The 20,117-nt window shown below is 39.2% G+C and overlaps 1 protein-coding gene across 2 annotated transcripts in view; it reads right to left on the bottom strand.

Moving 5' to 3' along the window:
- The window catches only part of ERO1B (endoplasmic reticulum oxidoreductase 1 beta), a 59,065-nt gene that overhangs the window by 9,948 nt on the left and 29,000 nt on the right, over window positions 1-20,117 (bottom strand). For both annotated transcript variants that reach the window (XM_045011083.1, XM_045011084.1), the window contains exons 5-13: window positions 18,750-18,832; window positions 16,023-16,096; window positions 12,631-12,751; window positions 12,492-12,538; window positions 11,036-11,047; window positions 6,981-7,007; window positions 4,107-4,199; window positions 3,337-3,583; window positions 1,773-1,842 (exon numbers count right to left, since the gene is read on the bottom strand). In XM_045011083.1, coding sequence (XP_044867018.1) covers window positions 1,773-1,842; window positions 3,337-3,583; window positions 4,107-4,199; window positions 6,981-7,007; window positions 11,036-11,047; window positions 12,492-12,538; window positions 12,631-12,751; window positions 16,023-16,096; window positions 18,750-18,832 — 774 coding nt within the window. The remainder of the gene's footprint in view (window positions 1-1,772; window positions 1,843-3,336; window positions 3,584-4,106; window positions 4,200-6,980; window positions 7,008-11,035; window positions 11,048-12,491; window positions 12,539-12,630; window positions 12,752-16,022; window positions 16,097-18,749; window positions 18,833-20,117) is intronic.

Here is a 20,117-nt window from a genome sequence, read left to right on the forward strand (position 1 = left end):
CCTGGGGCCGGTTTTGTTCAATATCTTCATTAATGATCTGGAGAATGGCGTGGACTGCACCCTCAGCAAGTCTGCAGATGACACTAAACTGGGAGGAGTGGTAGATATGTTGGAGGGTAGGGATAGCATACAGAGGGGCCTACACAAAGAGGATTGGGCCAAAAAAAAATAAATCAGATGAGGTTCAACAAGGACAAGTGCAGAGTCCTGCACTTAGGACAGAAGAATCCCATGCACTGCTACAGACTAGGGACCAAATGGCTAGGGAGCAGTTCTGCAGAAAAGGACCCAGAAGTTACAGTGGACGAGAAGCTGGATGATTCAACAGTGTGTCTTTGTTGTCAAGAAGGCCAACGGCATTTTAGGCTGTATAAGTAGAGGCATTGCCAGCAGATCGAGGGACATGATCATTCCCCTCTATTCGACACTGGCGAGGCCTCATCTGGAGTACTGTGTCCAGTTTTGGACCCCACACTACAAGAAGGATGTGGAAAAATTGGAGAGAGTCCAGCGGAGGGCAACAAAAATGATTAGGGGGCTGGAGCACATGACTTATGAGGAGAGGCTGAGGGAACTGAGATTGTTTAGCCTGCAGAAGAGAAGAATGAGGGGGGATTTGATAGCTGCTTTCAACTACCTGAAAGGGGGTTCCAAAGAGGATGGAGCTAGACTGTTCTCAGTGATAGCAAATGACAGAATAAGGAGCAATGGTCTCAAGTTGCAGTGGGGGAGGTTTAGGTTGGATATTAGGAAAAACTTCCTCACTAGGAGGGTGGTGAAGCACTGGAATGGGTTACCTAGGGAGGTGGTGGAATCTCCTTCCATAGAGGTTTTAAGGTCAGGCTTGAGAAAGCCCTAGTTGGGATGATTTAGTTGGGGACTGGTCCTGCTTTGAGCAGGGGGTTGAACTAGATGACCTCCTGAGGTCCCTTCCAACCCTGGTATTCTATGAGTTCAGGAGACAAAATTAGTAGAGAACACAAACAGAATCCATATGTATCCCCAGGATTTTATCAAGTTAGTAATTGTTGGGCCTAACTAATTTTGTGACAACGCTAATAGTTTTGTAGGCAACCCCTGTAATGTAAATAAAATTACCACGTTACAAATGAAACAATTATATGAAGAACAGATTTGCACCTTTCCTGTTTACTGATTCAGTGATCCAACTTTCTGAATCTGAACAAAAAGACCATACAATAATGACAAATGTTGGGTCACGTGGATGGAGTGCTTTAAGATTAACTACCTGCCTCTAGGAATCAAGGTTTCCTAATGTAAAATTCATACTCAAGTTTGTTTGGAACTGCATTACACCTCCCCACCTGGTTTAAAGATAAGATGAGGCTTCATGGGAAACATTCTATTTAAAAACAATACTGCTTCTATCACTGAGACTGATTCCATAAATTTGTGTTGCCACAGTATCAGTGGCAGAGCAGTGAACTCCAGAACAGATTTCAATCTGTCAGGCTGAGGATACAAGAGCAAAGCAACTCATAAGCAGCCTTATGGTCATTTTTTGATTTGTCATACAATCTTCTTTATTGCCAAGCAAATGAAATTAGATAAACCTCTAACAAATTGACCTAAGTAAGTTTCTTTTACGAGGTCCAAAATACAATTCTGTTTTCATTGTCCCTTCCCTGCATCCACGCCAGGTACACTGCTGTGAAGGTTTATTTAAAGTGGTTGTTGTGTAAGTAAATGAAATTCTGGGTTTTAATCATTAAAAAAAAAAATGTACATTAGGGATGTGTTTAGCACTTTACCTTTAATGACTTGGCCCCTTTTTTATCTCCTGCAAACATGGACTTTTCATCGAAGTGCATTGGAAAGGATCTGCTCAAACAAAAAAATTGTAAAGAAAATCAGCACACACTACAATATATCATCCAAGTTTACAGTATCACTCTACTAACCATTTTACAATTACTTGGAAGATTCTGCTCTGGTTCACTGAAGACCAGTCACGATAGCCTGTGAGGCAGTGCTGATTAATGCAAACACACACTATAAGCATAGAAAACCACAAAGCCCAAAAACAAACAAACAAACAAAAAAATCACAATCCTCTGCCATGCCTGAGGTGTGTATTAATCTGCATTAATATACAGCCTAAAGCAGGGGTGGCCAACCTGAGCCTGAGAAGGAGCCAGAATTTACCAATGTACATTGCCAAAGAGTCGCAGTAATATGTCAGCAGCCACGCCCCTCAGCTCCCCACTCCCCACCGCCCCTCAGCTCCCCTCCCACCCACTGGCAGCCCTCCCCACACCTCCCGATCATGGCATGCAGGAGGTTCTGGGGTGGGGTGGAGGAGCAAGGGCATGGCAGGCTCAGAGGAGGACACGGGAAGGGGTGGAGTGGGGGCAGGACTTGTGGCAGAGCCAGAGGTTGAACAGTGAGTACCCCCTGGCACATTGGAAAGTTGGCGCCTGTAGCTCCAGCCCTGGAGTTGGTGCCTATACAAGAGCCACATGTGGCTCTGGAGCCACAGGTTGGCCACCCCTGGCCTAAAGTGTTTTAGGATTAAAAAAACCCAGCATTTTTTAAGTCAACTTTTTTGAACTCTCAGTCCATACAAAACAGTTTCTTGGGATTGCCCTACAGGGTACCCATTTTAGAAATTTAACACTACCTTATCTGAAGCAGTTTACGGTATTTGTTTTGAAGAGATTTCTCTTTGCTCCTCTCTGCCCACTAATCAAGATCCCTTTCTCCCATAGATCTCTTCGTGTTCTCCTTGCAGCCTAAAATTTACTTAGTTTCGTTATGATTTAGACCATGAATAACTATCTGAGTTTTTCTAGTGCAAAGCAAAGCAGAAGGCTGACTGAGTCACACAGTAGCAGAGGGGAAATGAGGTGACCTAGAGCAATGACTAGTCAAAGGGAAGCCAAGTATGGGTTGGTTGAGGGGACTCCCAAGTAGCAGACATATAGGAGGAGAGGAAATTGAGCAAGAGGGGATAATCTACTTGTAAAAACTGGTTTAGCAGCAGGATCTCTGCTAAAGTTAGATGCTACATTTTACTAATTTTCAATATAATTATGTACATAATTATATTGAAGAGCAAGAAATCTATTTTGAACACCTGGGAAAATGAGGGTTGGATGTTTTAAAATGTTTCTTAATGGCTCTAACAAGAAATGTTTCCTCCTACTACTGTTTTTGGCCCCTCCTCCTTTCCAATTCACCCTTCCAGCTTGTCACCTCATTCTCTTCCCCACCATCATTTTCTTTATCTGGCTTCCCCAAACCTTCTATCCATCCAAAAGTCACCTATTTTCCTAGAAGAGGGCTGAAATAGTAATGCAAAATCTCATATCTCACTTTGTATCTCTGAAGAGGTCTTTTAGATCTCTTTTAGATTCAGCATCCTCTTGGACATTTCCAGTGTAAAGGTCTACAAATGAACGCTCGAAGTATGGTGCAACTTTTGACAAAGCACGCAGCTCAATCAAATATAAAAAATATAAATTCTTTAGCCTCCTTGGTCCTTCTCCTTTTGTTTCAATAGGGTCAAAGCGATGAATAAACTCCTTGACATTGTGTCCCCAACGAGGCTTCCCCCAGGTTTCTAAGCAGAGAACAGAAAGATAATTTTCAGTAAAGACAAACAACAACTGCACAAATACATAGACTGACGGTATGTCTATACTACCCACCGGATCGGCAGGCAGCGATCAATCCAGCAGGGGTCGATTTATTGCGTCTAGTCTAGTCGCGATAAAATCAACCCCCAAGCGCTCTCCCGTCGACTCCTGTACTCCACCGCTGCGAAAGGCGCAGGCAGAGTCGACGGGGGAGCAGCAGCAGTCAACTCACTGCAGTGAAGACACCGCAGTAAGTAGATCTAAATACATTGACTTCAGCTACGTTATTCAGATAGCTGAAGTTGTGTAACCTAGATCGGTCCCCAGTCCCCTGTGTAGATGAGGCCAAACTGTGTTCTCTCACACACACACACACACACACACACACACACACACACACACAAGTAGGCTTAACATACATACAAACAGACAGGACAAACAACTATTCCCAATGGCCATATAAGATGACAGACATTTTCAGGGCTCTTACATAAAAATATAAATTACCTTCAAGAAGATAATTTGCACAGAGATGTAAGTTGATGCTAACATGAAGTCCAGAAATGAGTTTATAGAATACTCTTTTCTCCAGACAAAGACCTGGTTAGAAAAAGCATTGATTACTAGAAATATCATTAAAATGAAAAAAAAAAAAAACCCACGTTCACTGAAAATGTGATGCAAAATTTGCACTGTTCAGCTTTTAGTGTTGGACTTACAATTAAGGAAAATGCCACTCATTTAGTGTCACTTTTAAAAAAATTCTTATTGCTTTCAGTGGGAAGAGTTTATATCTCAAGTCTAGCATCTCACTCACCTACCCCCACCCCTCCATAACAGGCACACTTGTTCATTACTGTAAGGCGTTTGTCAGCACACATTAAAAAGAAAGGAGTATTTGGTAAAAAAATTCAGGACAAAGCTCCCACGTAAAAAAGTGTCATGTATGTAGTTTGGGTAAAACAGATCTGAAATAATCTACTTGGGCCTCTACAGGTAGAGAGACAACTGTACTAGTGACCATCCAGAACCTAATGGTCACTGCTATCTGCAACTGATATTTTATGGCCAAATTTAAAGGCAACATTTGAATCTGCTAAAATTGTTCTTTTTGGTCGCAGGCATAAATGCACAAAAACTGGCAAGAAAAAAACAAATACTTGGACAAAACTGGCCAAGATAAATGAAACTTAATGGTGGCAGTGGAAAACCTCAAGGCTGCTGCTTAACTATGATACAACTTAAATATAAAGTCAGTTAAGATAAAACTGAGAACAAAAGGGGCAGAAAAACAAGACTAAAAGCAGTTTCCTGGGGATGCAGAAAGGGGAAGCAATGAGGAGAACATAAATAGCACCAGCAGTCACAAAACAATTTCATCACTAAAAATGTGATGATGCAGCCATATGTCCAGACACCTTAATGGCATGATCACTGACACCACCCATGAGGTGGTTTAACTGAAAATGCTATAGTAACTCAGAGGGCTGAAGACCCAAAAGATGTTGTTTAGTCCGAATATTAGAAAACAAACAACATACTGATGATATTTGAGGGAGCAAAATTAAATTAAAGGGAAAAAGTGGTGGAGTGGGAGTCTTCACTGGAAGGCAAAACCGAAAAGTCTTTGAGGAAGCATTTGAAGATGACAGCGGATGTTGCATGACACACAAGAAATGGGAGGACAACACAGGAATAAAGGGCTGTAAGTAAAAGGACATGGAGTCACTTATGGAAGAAGGGGACCAGGAGAGAACCCGTTAAGGTCAAGTTAACTAGAAACCATATTTTCTAAAGTCAATAAGCAGCGTTTCCCCCAGCATATAGAGAGCAAACTGATATGTATGCTACTTCCAAATGTAGAGATTTTGTCTATACAGCGGGGTAATGTGCAGTAGGGGATTGTGATTTTTAAAGTGCAGTAATGTGTTTCACATTAATTGGTCTTTGCAGACCCTGTTGTTGCACACTAGAAGTTCCCTAGTGCACTTCAATATAGTACTACAGCACTACATTGAAGTGCACTAGGGTTCTAGTGCACAGCAACAGGGTCTACATAGATCTATTAATGCGCAATATGTTAATACACTTTAAAAATTCCCTCCCCTCCCACCCGCAGTGCACATTACCCCACCGAAAGGGCAAACCCTTACTACATATTTTCCTAAAGATACTGGGTAAAATGGTCCCACTGCCAAACTGAAGTAACTGCCTTTCAGGAGGTCTGGCCTCATTTACAAGCATATTATTTATTTTAAAGAGCACATTTGAGCTTTTATGCTTTCATGTGCTAGCAGCTGTAAAAGCTACTAACAGCAGAAGTAAATGCTTTATGCAGAACAAAGTTAACTGCTTAAAAGGCTTAATTATGTTTTCTTGCTCCAATTAACAAAATATTCTTTTCCACACCTCTAGGATACCTTTGGTTGCTATCAGTATTAAACCTGCTTGGCATTTTAAGGCAATTAAAAGGTAAAAAAAATTGTGTTTTGCTGCTAATTGTTCCTATCCTTGGTCTTAAAACCAATTCTGCTTGTATAAATGAGCAATTCAACCACCACTGCTTTCAAAAAGATCTGACAATTAGTCCTAATAAAGATCCTAGCAATTTCTTTGTCTACTTCCTCATTTTAGATTCTAAAAATTGGGAGTCATGAGTAGCTAAATGGTGAGTAAATGTGTAAAAAGCACAAGCATCACCACTGGGAAAATATAACCTTAAAGCATTTACAATAACATGCCAACTGAACAAAAGAGGAGGTCTCTACAAGTCTTTGAATGCCGCTTAGAGTATTTTTATTGCACAAAGATACCTCTGCATAAAAAGAGTGCATTCTGAGCATGATTGCTTGAATAATTTCAGGCGGCTAATTTACCCTGATTTCAAGTCCAATTTAGTTCACTCTAAATACTTTTAAAAACCCCACACTACCAAAAAAACTCTTCATTTCACACACCATATGTAGGTTCATAAAGAAAATATATTCATAAATCTTTGTGTAGATCAGCTGAACATAATATACAAACACCTAGACTGTCTAAAACATTCATGAGGACAGTTTTATCTACAGTACAAAACCCTATTGCTTAGAGACAACTCTCTCATATATCTTGGATAATTAGACTTGCAAAGTGAATACCAGTGTTCTTCTAGCAGTGTAGAATGCCAACATAAGGGTGCAAAATCTCTTACACATACTACAATAACTGATCCATTAAGAAACAATTACTGGCTTTGAGATGAAGATGGACATTCACTCCAGGCACCAAATATGACTGACAGTGAGTAGGGATAAGAAATTGGGTAATAACACTGGCATCTGTTTTTTCTAAAGCTATTAACATTAATTTTAGGCATCATCATATCAACTTTCCTTTTACCTTCTAGCCATGTGTAGAAAGATTCTCCTGGAAACACAAAAATACATAGTTAAATCCATCAGTATTCATTTGTACATATTAACATCCTTTAAGTAGAAACTAGGGCTGTCAAGCAATTAAAAAAATTAATAGTGCAATTAATAGCACTATTAAACCACAATAGAATACCATTTATTTTAAATATTTTTGGATGTTTAAAACATTTTCAAATATATTAATTTCAATTACAACACAGAATACAAGTGTACATTGCTCACTTTATATATTTTATTACAAATATTTGCTCTGTAAAAAACAAAATATTGTATTTTTCAATTCATTTTATACAAGTACAGTAATGCAATCTCTATCATGAAAGTTGAACTTACAAATATAGAATTATGTACAAAAAAGGGTATTAAAAAACAAAACTATGTAAAACTAAAGAGCCTACAACTTCACTGGTCCTACTTCTTGGTCAGCCAATCACTCAGACAAACAAGTTTGTTTACATTTGCAGGAGATAATGCTGCCCACTTCTTTACAATATCACCTGAAAGTGAGAACAGATGTTCGCATGGCACTGTTGCAGCCAGTGTTGCAAAATAATTACATGCCAGATGTGCTAAAGATTCTTATGTCCCTTCATCTTCAACCACCATTGCGGAGGACATGCGTCCATGCTGATGACGGGTTCTGCTCAATAACTATCCAAAGCAGTGCAGACTGATGCATGTTCATTTTCATCATCTGAGTCAGATGCCACAAGCAGAAGGTTGATTTTCTTTTTTGGTGGTTCGGGTTCTGTAGTTTCTGCATCAAAGTGTTGCTCTTTTAAGACTTCTGAAAGCATGATCCATACCCCGTCCCGCTCAGACGTTGGAAGGCACTTCAGATTCTTAAACTCTGGGTCGAGTGCTGTAGCTATCTTTAGAAATCCTACATTGGTACCTTCTCTGCATTTTGTCAAATCTGCATGAAAGTGTTCTTAAAATGAACATATGCTGGGTCATCATCCAAGACTGGTATAATATGAAATACATGGCAGAATGTGGGTAAAACAGAGCAGGAGACATACTATTCTCCCCCAAGAAGTTCAGTCAAAATTTAATTAACGCCTTTTTTTTTTTTTTTTTAAACAAGCATCATCAGCATGGAAGCATGTCCCCTAGAATGGTGGCCAAAGCATGAAGGGGCATATGAATGTTTATCATATCTGACACAAATACCTTGCCATACTGGCTACAAAAGTGCCATGCAAATGCCTGTTCTCACTTTCAGGTGACACTGTAAATAAGAGGCAGGCAGCATTATCTCCCGTAAATGTAAACAAACTTGTTTGTCTCAGTGATTGGCTGAATAAGAAGTCAGTGTGCCCTTGTTGCCAAGAAGGCTAACGGCATATTGGGCTGCATTAGTAGGAGTACTGCCAGCAGATCGAGGGAAGTGATTATTCCCCTCTATTCGGCACTCGTGAAGCCACATCTGGAGTATTGCATCCAGTTTTGGGCCCCCCACTACAGAAAGGATGTGGACAAATTGCAGACAGTCCAGTGGAGGGCAACAAAAATGATCAGGGGGCTGGGGACATGACTTACGAGGCGAGGCTGAGGGAACTGGGCTTGTTTAGTCTTCGGAAGAGAAGAGTGAGGGGGGATTTGATAGCAGCCTTCAACTACCTGAAGGGGGGTTCCAAAGAGGATGGAGCTCGGCGTTCTCAGTGGTGGCAGATGACACAACAAGGAGTAATGGTCTCAAGTTGCAGTGGGGGAGGTGTAGGTTGGATATTAGGAAATACTATTTCACTAGGAGGTGGTGAAGCACTGAAATGGGTTACCTAGGGAGTTGGTGGAATCTCCTTCCTTAGAGGTTTTTAAGGCTCAGCTTGACAAAGCCCTGACTGGGATGATTTAGTTGGGGTTGATCCTCCTTTGACCAAGGGGTCTCTTTCAACTCTAATCTTCGATGATTGTATGATAAAGAGATTGCACTATAGTACCTGTATACTATAACTTTTGTTTATCATTTTTAAAGTGCAAATATTTGTAATAAAAATAATATAAATTGAGCATTGTACACTTTGTATTCTGTGTTGTAATTTAAATCAATATATTTGAAAAGGTCAAAAAACTTACAAAAATATTTAATACATTTCAATTGGTATTCTATTGTTTAGCAGTGTGATTAAAACTGCAATCACAATTAATTTTTTAATCACATGATTAATTTTTTTGAGTTAATCGTATGAGTTAACTGTGATTAATTGACAGCCCTAGAGGAAACCCCTGGAGTACTATATGTACTGTATATTCTGAGGACATAAACTTCCAGCAGTGCATACTTTGGAGCAATATCATCAAAATTAAGATTAGTGAACTTTCCCTTTCTTGCAGGAGGAAGGGAGTATTATCCTAACTGGTCTCCAACAACATAAAATAATAAAGATAAAACTGTACTAATGTATTGGGGAAGCCATATGTGGATAATACCAGAGAAAGGAATAAAATTCCCACAACACACAGTTTTCCAGTAACACTTCTAGGGAACAAGTTCATTCCTAACTCTGGGCAGCAAGTGTCTGATTCATGTCCCTGATGTTTAAGGGTTGAGATTTTTAAATTTTTATCTTAGCTAGCATAAAGAAGATATTTTTAATTCTCTAAATATAAAATGCATATGACTTTGGAGTAAGTTCTTTCCATCAGTGGTTTGTAGTAGAGTTTTTCAGAGTTTAACTATATATTGTATAAAAAAAGTATGATTTGTTATTTGTTTTAATTTTGTTGCCTTTTAATTTAGTTGGCTGTCACCTTGTTCTTGTATTAGAACGACAGTGAGCCCAAATGACCTACACAATATCATTCATAAAGCTGGTCAGAACTGTCCATATCTCTTCAAAAGGCATTTTTATTGATAGAACTTGCACTAAAAATGGCTTTCTGAACTATATGAAATTGTGGAAAGTTTTCATATCTTAAAAAAAAAAAATCTATTTTTCCATCAAATTGAAAAAATTCATTGGTTCCCCTGCTCTTTTCCTTTCTCACCTACTTTTCCAGTGGAAAAAAAAGGGAAACAGAAAGAGGGAGGCATCCAATACAGAAACCTCAAAATGTGTTTATATGCTCAACAAGTTTTTAATTTTATTAGTGAAAAAATTAAGATTTCTATTAAATTAAAAAAATTCTTGTTTCTTCCAAAAATTTTCAAGACTACTTATTTTTGACCAGCCCACACCACTCATTATTTCACACACAATGACTCCTCTTGTCTCTATTGTAAACTAATTTTATTAGTCTTTTTACTCCTTCATAACATGAAAGTCTTCCCATGCCTTTAATAATTTTCACTGATGTCCTCCAGATCATTGCTATTTCTACTATATAATTTTTGAGATGGGGTGATCAAAAGTCACCACAGTGTTCAGGCTAACAGTGTAACCACTGATTTATACAATAGCATATTTTCAACATTTTCTAAGCCTTTCTTGACAGTTGAAAATCTTGTTTGCTTTGACTGCAACTGTGCAGGTTTTCACTGAGCTGTCCACAATGCTGATTTCTAAAAGGATGTAGGGGTCAATCATAAAGCATTTCTTATCGTACACTGACTACATTGGGGAAAAATGGGGGACAAAATACCCTGACTATATATAAAGAAACTATCCAGGTCAAAAAAAGCTGCTCTTTTCCTCCATCAAAATAAAAATATTACATCTGCCATCAATAGAAAAGAGGAGAAACTCAAAGCTCTACACAATTCAGGTCCAAAAGACTTCTACCCCATGTCTTGTAAAAACCTTCCCAGACCCTCTTTCATTTCTTCACCTTCACTCTTCTTGCTATTCACGTATTCCAGCAGCAAGACCATAAATATTCTTATGGGAAAAAGACAGACAAGTGAGCTATATAATTAGGGCAACTATCTTGTCTCTTTTTTCCCCACTGGTAGAAAGAGTGAAAATTATTTCTTCTTTTGGATGGAGAGGAAGTTTATGCAACATTAAACAATCAACTACAAAAGTAACTCCCACTATATATTTAACTATTATGGAGAATGTATTAAATCAGACTTACCATCATCCTCCCCTGGAAAAAAAGAAAAAAGTTATAAATAAAGATCTAGGAACATTAGAAAAAAACCTCTTCCACTCTGTATGGGAAATGACGCAGTACCCTGCCACAGAGATATTAAAGATGCAAGAAATGCTTCTTTGGTTCATGTCAGGAATCTTACAAATAGCTTTTCTTTTACACAGAAGATATGCTGTAGCTCAAAACAGAAGTTATGGGCTTGGTGCAGAAATTAATGGATGAGGACCTATGGCCTGTGTTATGCAGAAGGTTTGAATAAATGTCTAATGATCCTTTCTTGGTCTTATAATCAGTGAACTGTTCACTCCTGTGCATGTTACATTATAAAACATGCTTAACATTTTAAATATAATTAGTACAGTACACTATTCAAATATACTTAACTGCCTGCTAATGGTTAATATCAATATCACTGATCTATGGGGTGAATATTTAAGTTTTTAATTAGACTGAAATAAAAAAAATACAGAAGGAAGTATTGGGGAGTAACAACAGAGACCCTGCCTGTGTTGATGCACATAAGATATAGGGCTATATTGCACTATTTTTTAGACTGAATTAACTGATTTCAATAGTGACATTTAAAAACAAAGACTGGTTACAATTTTGCCAATAGTCCTCATCTATGCTAGATGAGTCTTCCTTCATTTCCAACATGCAAGGTTTCTTTTTGAATGAATCAATTTACATTAATATTTCATTGTTATGGGAACTAAGGCAACCATCAGTAGGGAAACAGAAGACTTCAATTTAGATTCACTGAGAAAATAAAAATTAACTTATTTTCATTTGCAATTTTAAAATCAAAATTCTATTAGCAGAAAGTGTGCCTACTTAAAACTGCTTTTTAAACTTTCATCTTTAAGGTAAATCTTTCCTGTGGATCCCACTCTGTATAGTAGTGAAATGATACTACTGTCAGGAAAACTCAATTTATTACTAACTTGACTATGAAAGAAAAGTTGTTACTGTGCATTGTATTAGCCAATAAACATACTGAAGTCACAAAATTAGATGCTCCGGGCGCGGGGAGTGAATCAGATTCAAGATCTGAATTTTGAAGATACTTCTGTAAGGTTTTTATAACTCCCACCCATCTTCATATGTGATCTTGTAAACACTTATAGATGTGCTTTAATTTGCACATGATTAGTCCCAATGACTTTAATGAGATTATTGACATGCATAAGATTAAGCATGTGTGCAATTTAACAGGATCAGAGCATTAATTTTAACTAATTATGGTTTTGGTATATTAAGGTCAATTTCTTTATATTTCATGATCTAGTTTTTGTCACTTTATATGACACCGAGTGGACAACAGATAGTACTACAGTGTAGGATATTATTTGTATAATTTAGACTGGAAAATTTACCAAGGTGAGTTAAAATGCCTTTGAAAGCGTTCTAATAAGTACAAAATAGTTAAGAGACCCACCCCTGCTGGGTGCCAATGGATTTAAAGGACGATAGACAGATCGAGGCCTGAAAAAAAGTTAAAAAATAAATGATTTTTGTATTTTGAAGAAATGTTACTGTTCAAAGTATAAAGTGCATTTTCCTCCCTCCCCAGTTACTTGAAGCAGTTTTCTTCATAGATGCTGTTCCACACTCTCCATGCAGAGGGTCCTTTGTATCCAGTGTAACGTTCTGGATTCAGCAGCAAATCCACATACTGCGCATCTGGAGATCTCTCATCTAAACAGGAAATCTTTTGTTACAGATTCTAACCAGTCACTTTAAAAGGGCCGAGTTCCACAAAAAGCAGTTATACAGAACTTAGTAAAAGTGAGAACTCAGACATGAAACACTATCTTATCCTCCAATTTGGTTTTAAACACCAGCATAAATATCCTATATATAATATACAGCGTTATACACTAAAGGTGACATTAAATAAGATCTGCTTCATTCTATACAGGTTCTTGTACTGCTCTCATCACTGCAGCAGCTGAGTACCGGCCAATCGGGCACTAAGCAACAGGACTAGCACTGTCACATGTAGTTCTCTCTCATTCTTTTCAGAGAAGATTTGTGTATGCAAGTGTAGTGGTTTTCATTTTTTTTTTTTTTTTAAACATACATGCTTCCACTGGAGAAGAAGGTGGTCCTTTTCTCCCGTGAGTTTGTTCCACAGACTCTGACTATTGCAAATATAGGCCCCAATCCTGAAAACAACTTATGCTTGGGCTTAAAATTTAAGCATGTGAATGGTCCCACTGACTTCAATAGGACTACTCAGATGCTTACAGTTAAGCATGTCAACGTACAGTAAATGCTTTTAGGATTGGGGCTATATGTTAAAAAAAGAGCACTAAATAATGATAAAAATTAGGACTTCCCCAGATTTTAGAAGAATTTGAACATTGGTTTATTTTATAAAAAGTTACGATTACTTTTACAAGATGCATTTCTCAAATTTTATTCATTAGTCAAAAGAAATTTGTAAGATTTATTTTTAGATGCTTTAGTCCAAATTTTCTACCAATTTACAATGCTGCCAACTAGAAATATTTTATAGTGCATTTTGGAATTCTCTTATAGCCAGGAAATGCTATAAATTGCAACAGAGCAATCATTCCCCTTATTTCTAGGCATATGATTTAAGTTCAACATGAATTCAAAAGGATCACAGCCAAAAATAAAATTTCAAGATAGCGAAATACAGCTTTTTCAATAATGTGAAAGGTAACTGAAATACTGCTCCCAAGTTAAATAAGTAAAAATGGAAAAAACTGCATATAAATAAAATATCATATATCCTCATTCATAAACCGAATTCTTTTAGTAAAAAAGGGAAGCACCAGAGAAGGGGGTCAGCTTATGTGCGGGTATAGAGAGGGAGAAGTGGGACACAGCCCCTCCCCCGAACAGAGGGAGCAAGGAGAGGCAGTACAGCCAGCAGAGCCAGAAGAGAAGAGGCGGAGCCAGAGTCTCTCCACTTCTGGCCATGCTGCTCCCCGCCAGCCGCTCGGCCCCGCCCCCCAGATCAGGCTGTGGCCGTGCCACCTGGCCCACTGGAGCATGCTGCGGCTGTGCCGCCCAGCCCAGCCTGCTGGAACATGCTGCGGCCGCGCCGCCCAGTCTGGCCCACCGGAGAGGCTGTGGCCGTGCTGCCCAGCCTGCCGGAACAGCTCCAGCCAGGTCAGAGACATCCTCCCCAGGTAATGTGGAAAGGGATGGGATGGAGGGAGTGTGTGGGTCCCGGGCTAGGGGTGGGGTCATGTGGGGGGTGGTCACAGGGGTTACTCTCCTGACTCCCAGCTTCTCCCCTCCAAATAAATTTCTCCACCAGCTGCTGTCCAGGCCCGTCAGGGTAAGCAGCTGGCGCGCCAGGACACTTTGTTTACTTACGTTTACCTCCGTGCCTGCGGGTGCTCGAGGTAAACAGCCATCTCGGACCACCAGCGGCTTATCCTGATGGCCCAGGAGCCAAAGTTTGCTGACCCTTGAATTATAGGGTCAGCTTATGAACAGGTTATTAAAAAATTCCATTTTTACTTATCCATCTTGGGGGGGTCAGCTTATAAATGAACCGGCATATGATCGACTATATACATATCTGATTTGAAATGTCAAAAACTGCATCCAAATGTCAAGAGTGTGTCACCCAATCAAACACAAGAGTAAGCCAACAGAAGCCCCCTAAGCACTTGCTCTTGTAATGCTGAATGATGAGAAACCACAGAAGAAAGTAAGAGCTGTTCTAGCAATGAAAAAAGAATACCATCAGAACAACAGTTAAGAGTCATTCCAAAAATGGTAAAAGAAGAGTAGATAGAGGCGGAAGGGAGACAGACAGTAGCTAAAATCATCTTGGGAAGCTGAACAGGCAAGGTGCAGGCAGCAGACAGAAATGATAGCAGAGAGGAAGCAAAAGCCTATGCAGGCTATGGTTTCCAGAACTACAAACTACTTTGCATAAAAATCCATACAAGCCAGAAAATGTGTTTTAATACTTTACCAAACACTTACTACTGAGACAGCTTTAGTTCTATCTATAACCTTTGTTAATAAGTTATCTAGAATTGGCGGCAATAATCAAAACTACTATAGCAGTTACCAGAAATAATAGCAGCCATGTTCTCAGATGAAAAATGTCAATCAAAAAGATAAAATTTTGCGAATTATTAAAGATAACATGTTTACTAAAGGTAAAGAGGATGACTTCGATCAAGAGGCAACTAGGAAAAAAGCCATGCTGTGAAGAAACAAGCTCTTTTAAAGCACAAATTTCTGAAGGTTAGCAAAGGGAATATAGTAAACGACTGAGGGTATAGCTATACAGCAAAAAACAACAAACAAACAAAAAAACCCCACCCCAGTAGCCAGCCTCAGAGCTCAGATCAACTGACTCGGGCTTGTAGGGCTCATGCTGCAGGGCTAAAAACAGCAGCGTGATGTTTGGGTCCAAACTCAGAGACCCTCTCTGCTCGCCAGGTTCCAGCACAAGCCCAAATGTCTATGCTTGTTAGCCCCACAGCATGAGCTCTGGGAGCACAAGTCAGTTAACTCAGGCTTTAAGACTCCCTGGCGCACAGTTTGTTTTGTTTTGCTGTGTAGCCATACCCTCAATAGGTTAAAGCAATCAGGTTTTAGGGAAGTGGCCTTATGTTTGCCCTAGTATGGAAGGAGGATTTCAGCATCTTTTACTGTTACTTATGCACTCTCTTTTTCATTTCCATAAAACAGACACCTGTCTATCCACTATCAAATGCCTCACGTCAGTACTAACAGAGACTATCTCCCTATGCCCCTAGATTGTACTTTTTCCCTCCCTGCCCTAAGCACTTTCCTTGTACATGAGAAGGTATGAGATTTTTATTTGGCCATTTAGCACAACATTAAGCATTAAGTCATTTGTATAACACCTTTAAAAGCTTATTTACTGACAGTGCATAAAGCAAACATGCTTTCTTAGAGAACTTCAGCTGTTTTAAAAGCTTATTCACTTCCATATCTATTTTACCATCAAGTTCACAAAAGTGGTCCTGTGAATCATCATATCTTGCCCAGTCAATGAAAGCCTCTTTACTTTGGTTACTGAGAAAAAGAGAAAATAAATACATGTAATTGAATTTGACTTGTAAAAATGTTTTTATTTTTGTTTTTAAATGTATCCATGAAGAGAGTGTCAAAATAAGCAATCGTAAAACCACAGATAATTTTGAATACAGAGAATTGATGGTGTGCAATATCGCTGGAGCTAAATTTAAAATGACTATATCCAAAGCACTGGAACATATCAATGAGCTATTGCCTATTAGATGCTTGTAAATTTATCTCAAGAGAAAGAACACGAATGACTGTACAGGTCTGTCGCATCTTAAGCGCATTTAACATGCGCAATTTCAGCTTTACGTGGTCGGAAAAAACAAGAAAAAAAACAAAAAATAAGAGAAAAATAATTTAAATACTGTTTCTGTAGTGTGGGCGATTCTGCCCACCATTACACTCAATGTAATTTTGACTATACGCGGAACGTAACCCCAGTGTAAGATGAGACAGACCTGTATTCAGACTTGTCATACAAACACACCTTTCGTGGCAAGCTGGAGTGTAAATCTAACCTGTGCTAGTCTGCAATGCACTAAGTGCCATGTGGACACTGCTGCTGTGCACTAATAATTCCCTAGTACACTTTAACCTACTCCTATTTCAATGCAGGGTAGACTAGAGCACACTAGGGAACTTTCAGTGTGTGTTGGGGTGGATACAAACCCCAGCTTGCCAAGAACTGTGTGTTCGTATAGACAAGTCTTTATATATTGTAGAAAAAACCCTGCATTGGCAAAGATGGACATGAGTCTCATCTTCTCTGCCCCATCTCTAACATCAACTGATTCTACATTACAATATGAGACAAGCCAATGATCTTGATTCTGTATATTGCTTTATAAATAGGATTATCCTCTTGAAAAAAACCAGAAGAAAATACCAAGGAATTAACCGTCACATTTTCCTAACTCTTCCTGTCCAACTACCTTGTAGTATTTGTAACAAATTACAATGTTTGGGTCTTGAGCCTTTAGCAAACAATGGTAAGCCAGCCATTAACTACAGCATTTCAAAACCAAAACACCAATAAACTATCTCATTGGTAGATAGCAGTCATGTGGCGTCTTGGGAAGTAATGAGTAAATCCCTTCAACCACCCATTCTTTCTGACCAAGTTAACCCAAACTCAGTTTTACAAACCTAGGGCCCAGTTCTACAACAAGATCCATGGATCCCTCTCCCTCTCCTTTTCTCATATTTGGAGAGAGCAGGAAGAACCTGAAGGTGTATCAGGTGGAGAGAAGCTCTATTCCTAGGAGCTTCCCCATCCAGTCAACTTCCTGTATTTTGCCAGCAGGCAGCCCCAGTTTGATTAAATTCAGCCAAATCTAGGAGCCATCAAAAGGGTGTATTGCTGGGTTTGAAGGATTTGCATGGGAAGCATAGATACCTGCTGGCCTCCCCATAACTGCTATCTCCCACTTGTTCCTATATCAGTGATTATCTTCCGGTTCCTACCCCAACTTAAACGCTCACTTTCCATGTTCCCAAGAAGCATGCTTATCTCTTCAACCCTCTACATGCCCACTGTCCACTTTCCCTACCCCAAGAGCTTTCACACTCCTTTTAACTCTTTTTCTTGGGAAAAAATTCTCTCTTAGTGACAGGCCAGTTTGGCCCTTTTTTCTGCAGAGAGAGACGGCGCTGAAACTTAGGAATCTTACTGTCTCCTGATTTACTATAGCTTACGCTGAGCTTCCTGAAGCCAACACTCTCAAGATGATGTTCCCAAGAAGAAACAAAGATCTTATAGGTCAGGTTTAACTGTTCAAAACTAGGGCCCAAAAGTACTAGATCTCTGCTAGGCAAGTCCACTAAAGTTGATTTATCTTTCTACCTTTTTTTGGGGAGGATGGGTGGTATAAAATGTCAAAAAAAAAAATGACATTCTGAAACTGTTTACCTACTCAGTTTTTAAGTGGGCTCTAACTCAAGAGCCTCTTATCCAAATTATTTTGAGTTTTGTAGAAAATTATTATTCCTGCTTCAGATCAAATCTACTTTATTTTTTGTTTTGGAAGGATGGTGGTTGGTGGGGGGGAGGGATTATAGAAGGGGCCAAAGTTGAGCATATAGGAAATTGGTTCCTCAACTATGGAGCAACTGCCATTGCTGCACAGTCAAGCTCCTTTGATCAAAATGGCCCTTCAACATCCTGCTCCAAACTTTTCTCTGCTGGGAATCCAGATCCTCCTATGAAGTCCTCAGTAAATGCTATGTTCTAACATTGAAATTTTAGAGGCTGAGATAATTAGTTCAGGATGTGCAGATAAAAGATTTTAGACCAAAGTCCTTATTCTCTAGTATTTGTTTATACCACTCTGCCCATGACAAAGTGGTGGTAAAAAAAACAAACTCAGATGCCCTTTTTCCTGGGTTTCCTGCTTTCCCTGCTCAGAGTTTTGTAGACAATAAAAATCTTCCTTTAAAAAAGGAAAGATATTTGTTCTCTTCCTTCTGATCTTTAGCTTCAGAGATTTTTGAGTCCATTAACTCGTATTTAACACCATGGCTATTTTCCACTGTTTTTACAGGGACTATATAAAAGTGAAGAGAACAAAAAGCAGCAGTTTCCAAAATAACATACCAGAGTCAAGATGACCTTTTGTTGGTACTATTTACTTTAAGCACAGCTTACCTTAGAGTACTGTTAATTGCTCCCAGTTTGTTAGCTTGTTCACAGTCTTCCAATTCTTTGGAGTTATTTGCTCTTTTTGAGTACTGTAAGAAAGGTTATATTTAGTACACCAACATTAACTGGAGATGTCCTTCACCTCACCCCTTTCTTAGGGAAGTCAAAGTTGTGCAGTAAATACAAATCTGCTGAAACCTTTCCTATGTAATACAAATCAATAAAGTATTTGCTTGGACATTGTGCAGATACCTTGAAATACAGCACCAACGCTGATGTGAACATTCCCTTTCAACTTAAATAGAGCACTAAATTCAAAGACTAGCATTATGACCACTAGAATACTTACAATTTTAAGGCAGTTTGTACAGAACAAAAGCATGATCTGATCTAGGTACTGGGTACTAGGAAGTATATTGAGTAAAAACCCTTTCCTTAATACTCACTTGCTCCTCACTATAAGAAGAATTGTACTTCTTGTTTGAAAATCTCCTTTTCAGGATTGGGCATTTTGGAGGGGAGAAAAAAAAAAGATAAATTTGATAGTATAGCTAGAATGGATGATGTTTATTACCCACTTATTCATTGTTATTGTACTCTAGATGGGGGAAAAGTGCAAAAGGGGTGTGGAAATCAATAGGTGGTGGCATCATTAGTTTGCAGCTCTCAAATTCCCATCAAAAATATCGTTTAGATTGGGGCTGGAACTAGGATGCTATTGCTGCAGAAGGTGGATGGAAATGGGGACTTCTGAACCCTTTGCCTCTTACAGGTTAGCTCATAAGGCCACTGGTGGTAAAACTGCTGAGCCATTGGTCTACCCTTGTATAATTGCATGTGGAATTTTCGCTTTGGGACAGTGGTATATATACTCCCAGGGAGTGGAGGGGGGCTCTGGAGTCCTTTAGAGTGTGTAACGACTTATCTGTCTTTTGGTTAAAAAGATATGTTTCACTGAAGTGCAGGTCCTCCACAGATGCCTCTAAATCTCTCTGTGGCAGCTTAGACAACCAAAAGAATTAACAGCAGGATGAGAAAAAGGGAAAGTGTACCCTTTTGGCAGGGATAAAATAGTATCTTGCTGTCTTCTTAGTGATAGGGACACAAATGGCCAGGGTGTACCAGACTGTTCAAGCTGGTTCCAGAATGGCTTCATTAACAGAAAGTGCTATTTGGTTGGATCTGGAGGCCTGTCAGGAGTTTATGTTGAAGAACTTCCTCAAGGGAGATCTGCAGCTCCTCTGCAACACTACGTAACAGTTCCTGGAACTGCTTATGGTCATCGGGGGTGGGACGGAGATATTGGAGTGACTATTTATCCAGATATGAGGACAGTCTCGTCAGTACCGCCAGCTCCAGAGCCATCATCTTCTT

The sequence above is a fragment of the Mauremys mutica genome, chromosome 3 (genome assembly GCF_020497125.1).
Source record: "Mauremys mutica isolate MM-2020 ecotype Southern chromosome 3, ASM2049712v1, whole genome shotgun sequence".
In the NCBI taxonomy this organism is placed as follows: domain Eukaryota; kingdom Metazoa; phylum Chordata; order Testudines; family Geoemydidae; genus Mauremys; species Mauremys mutica.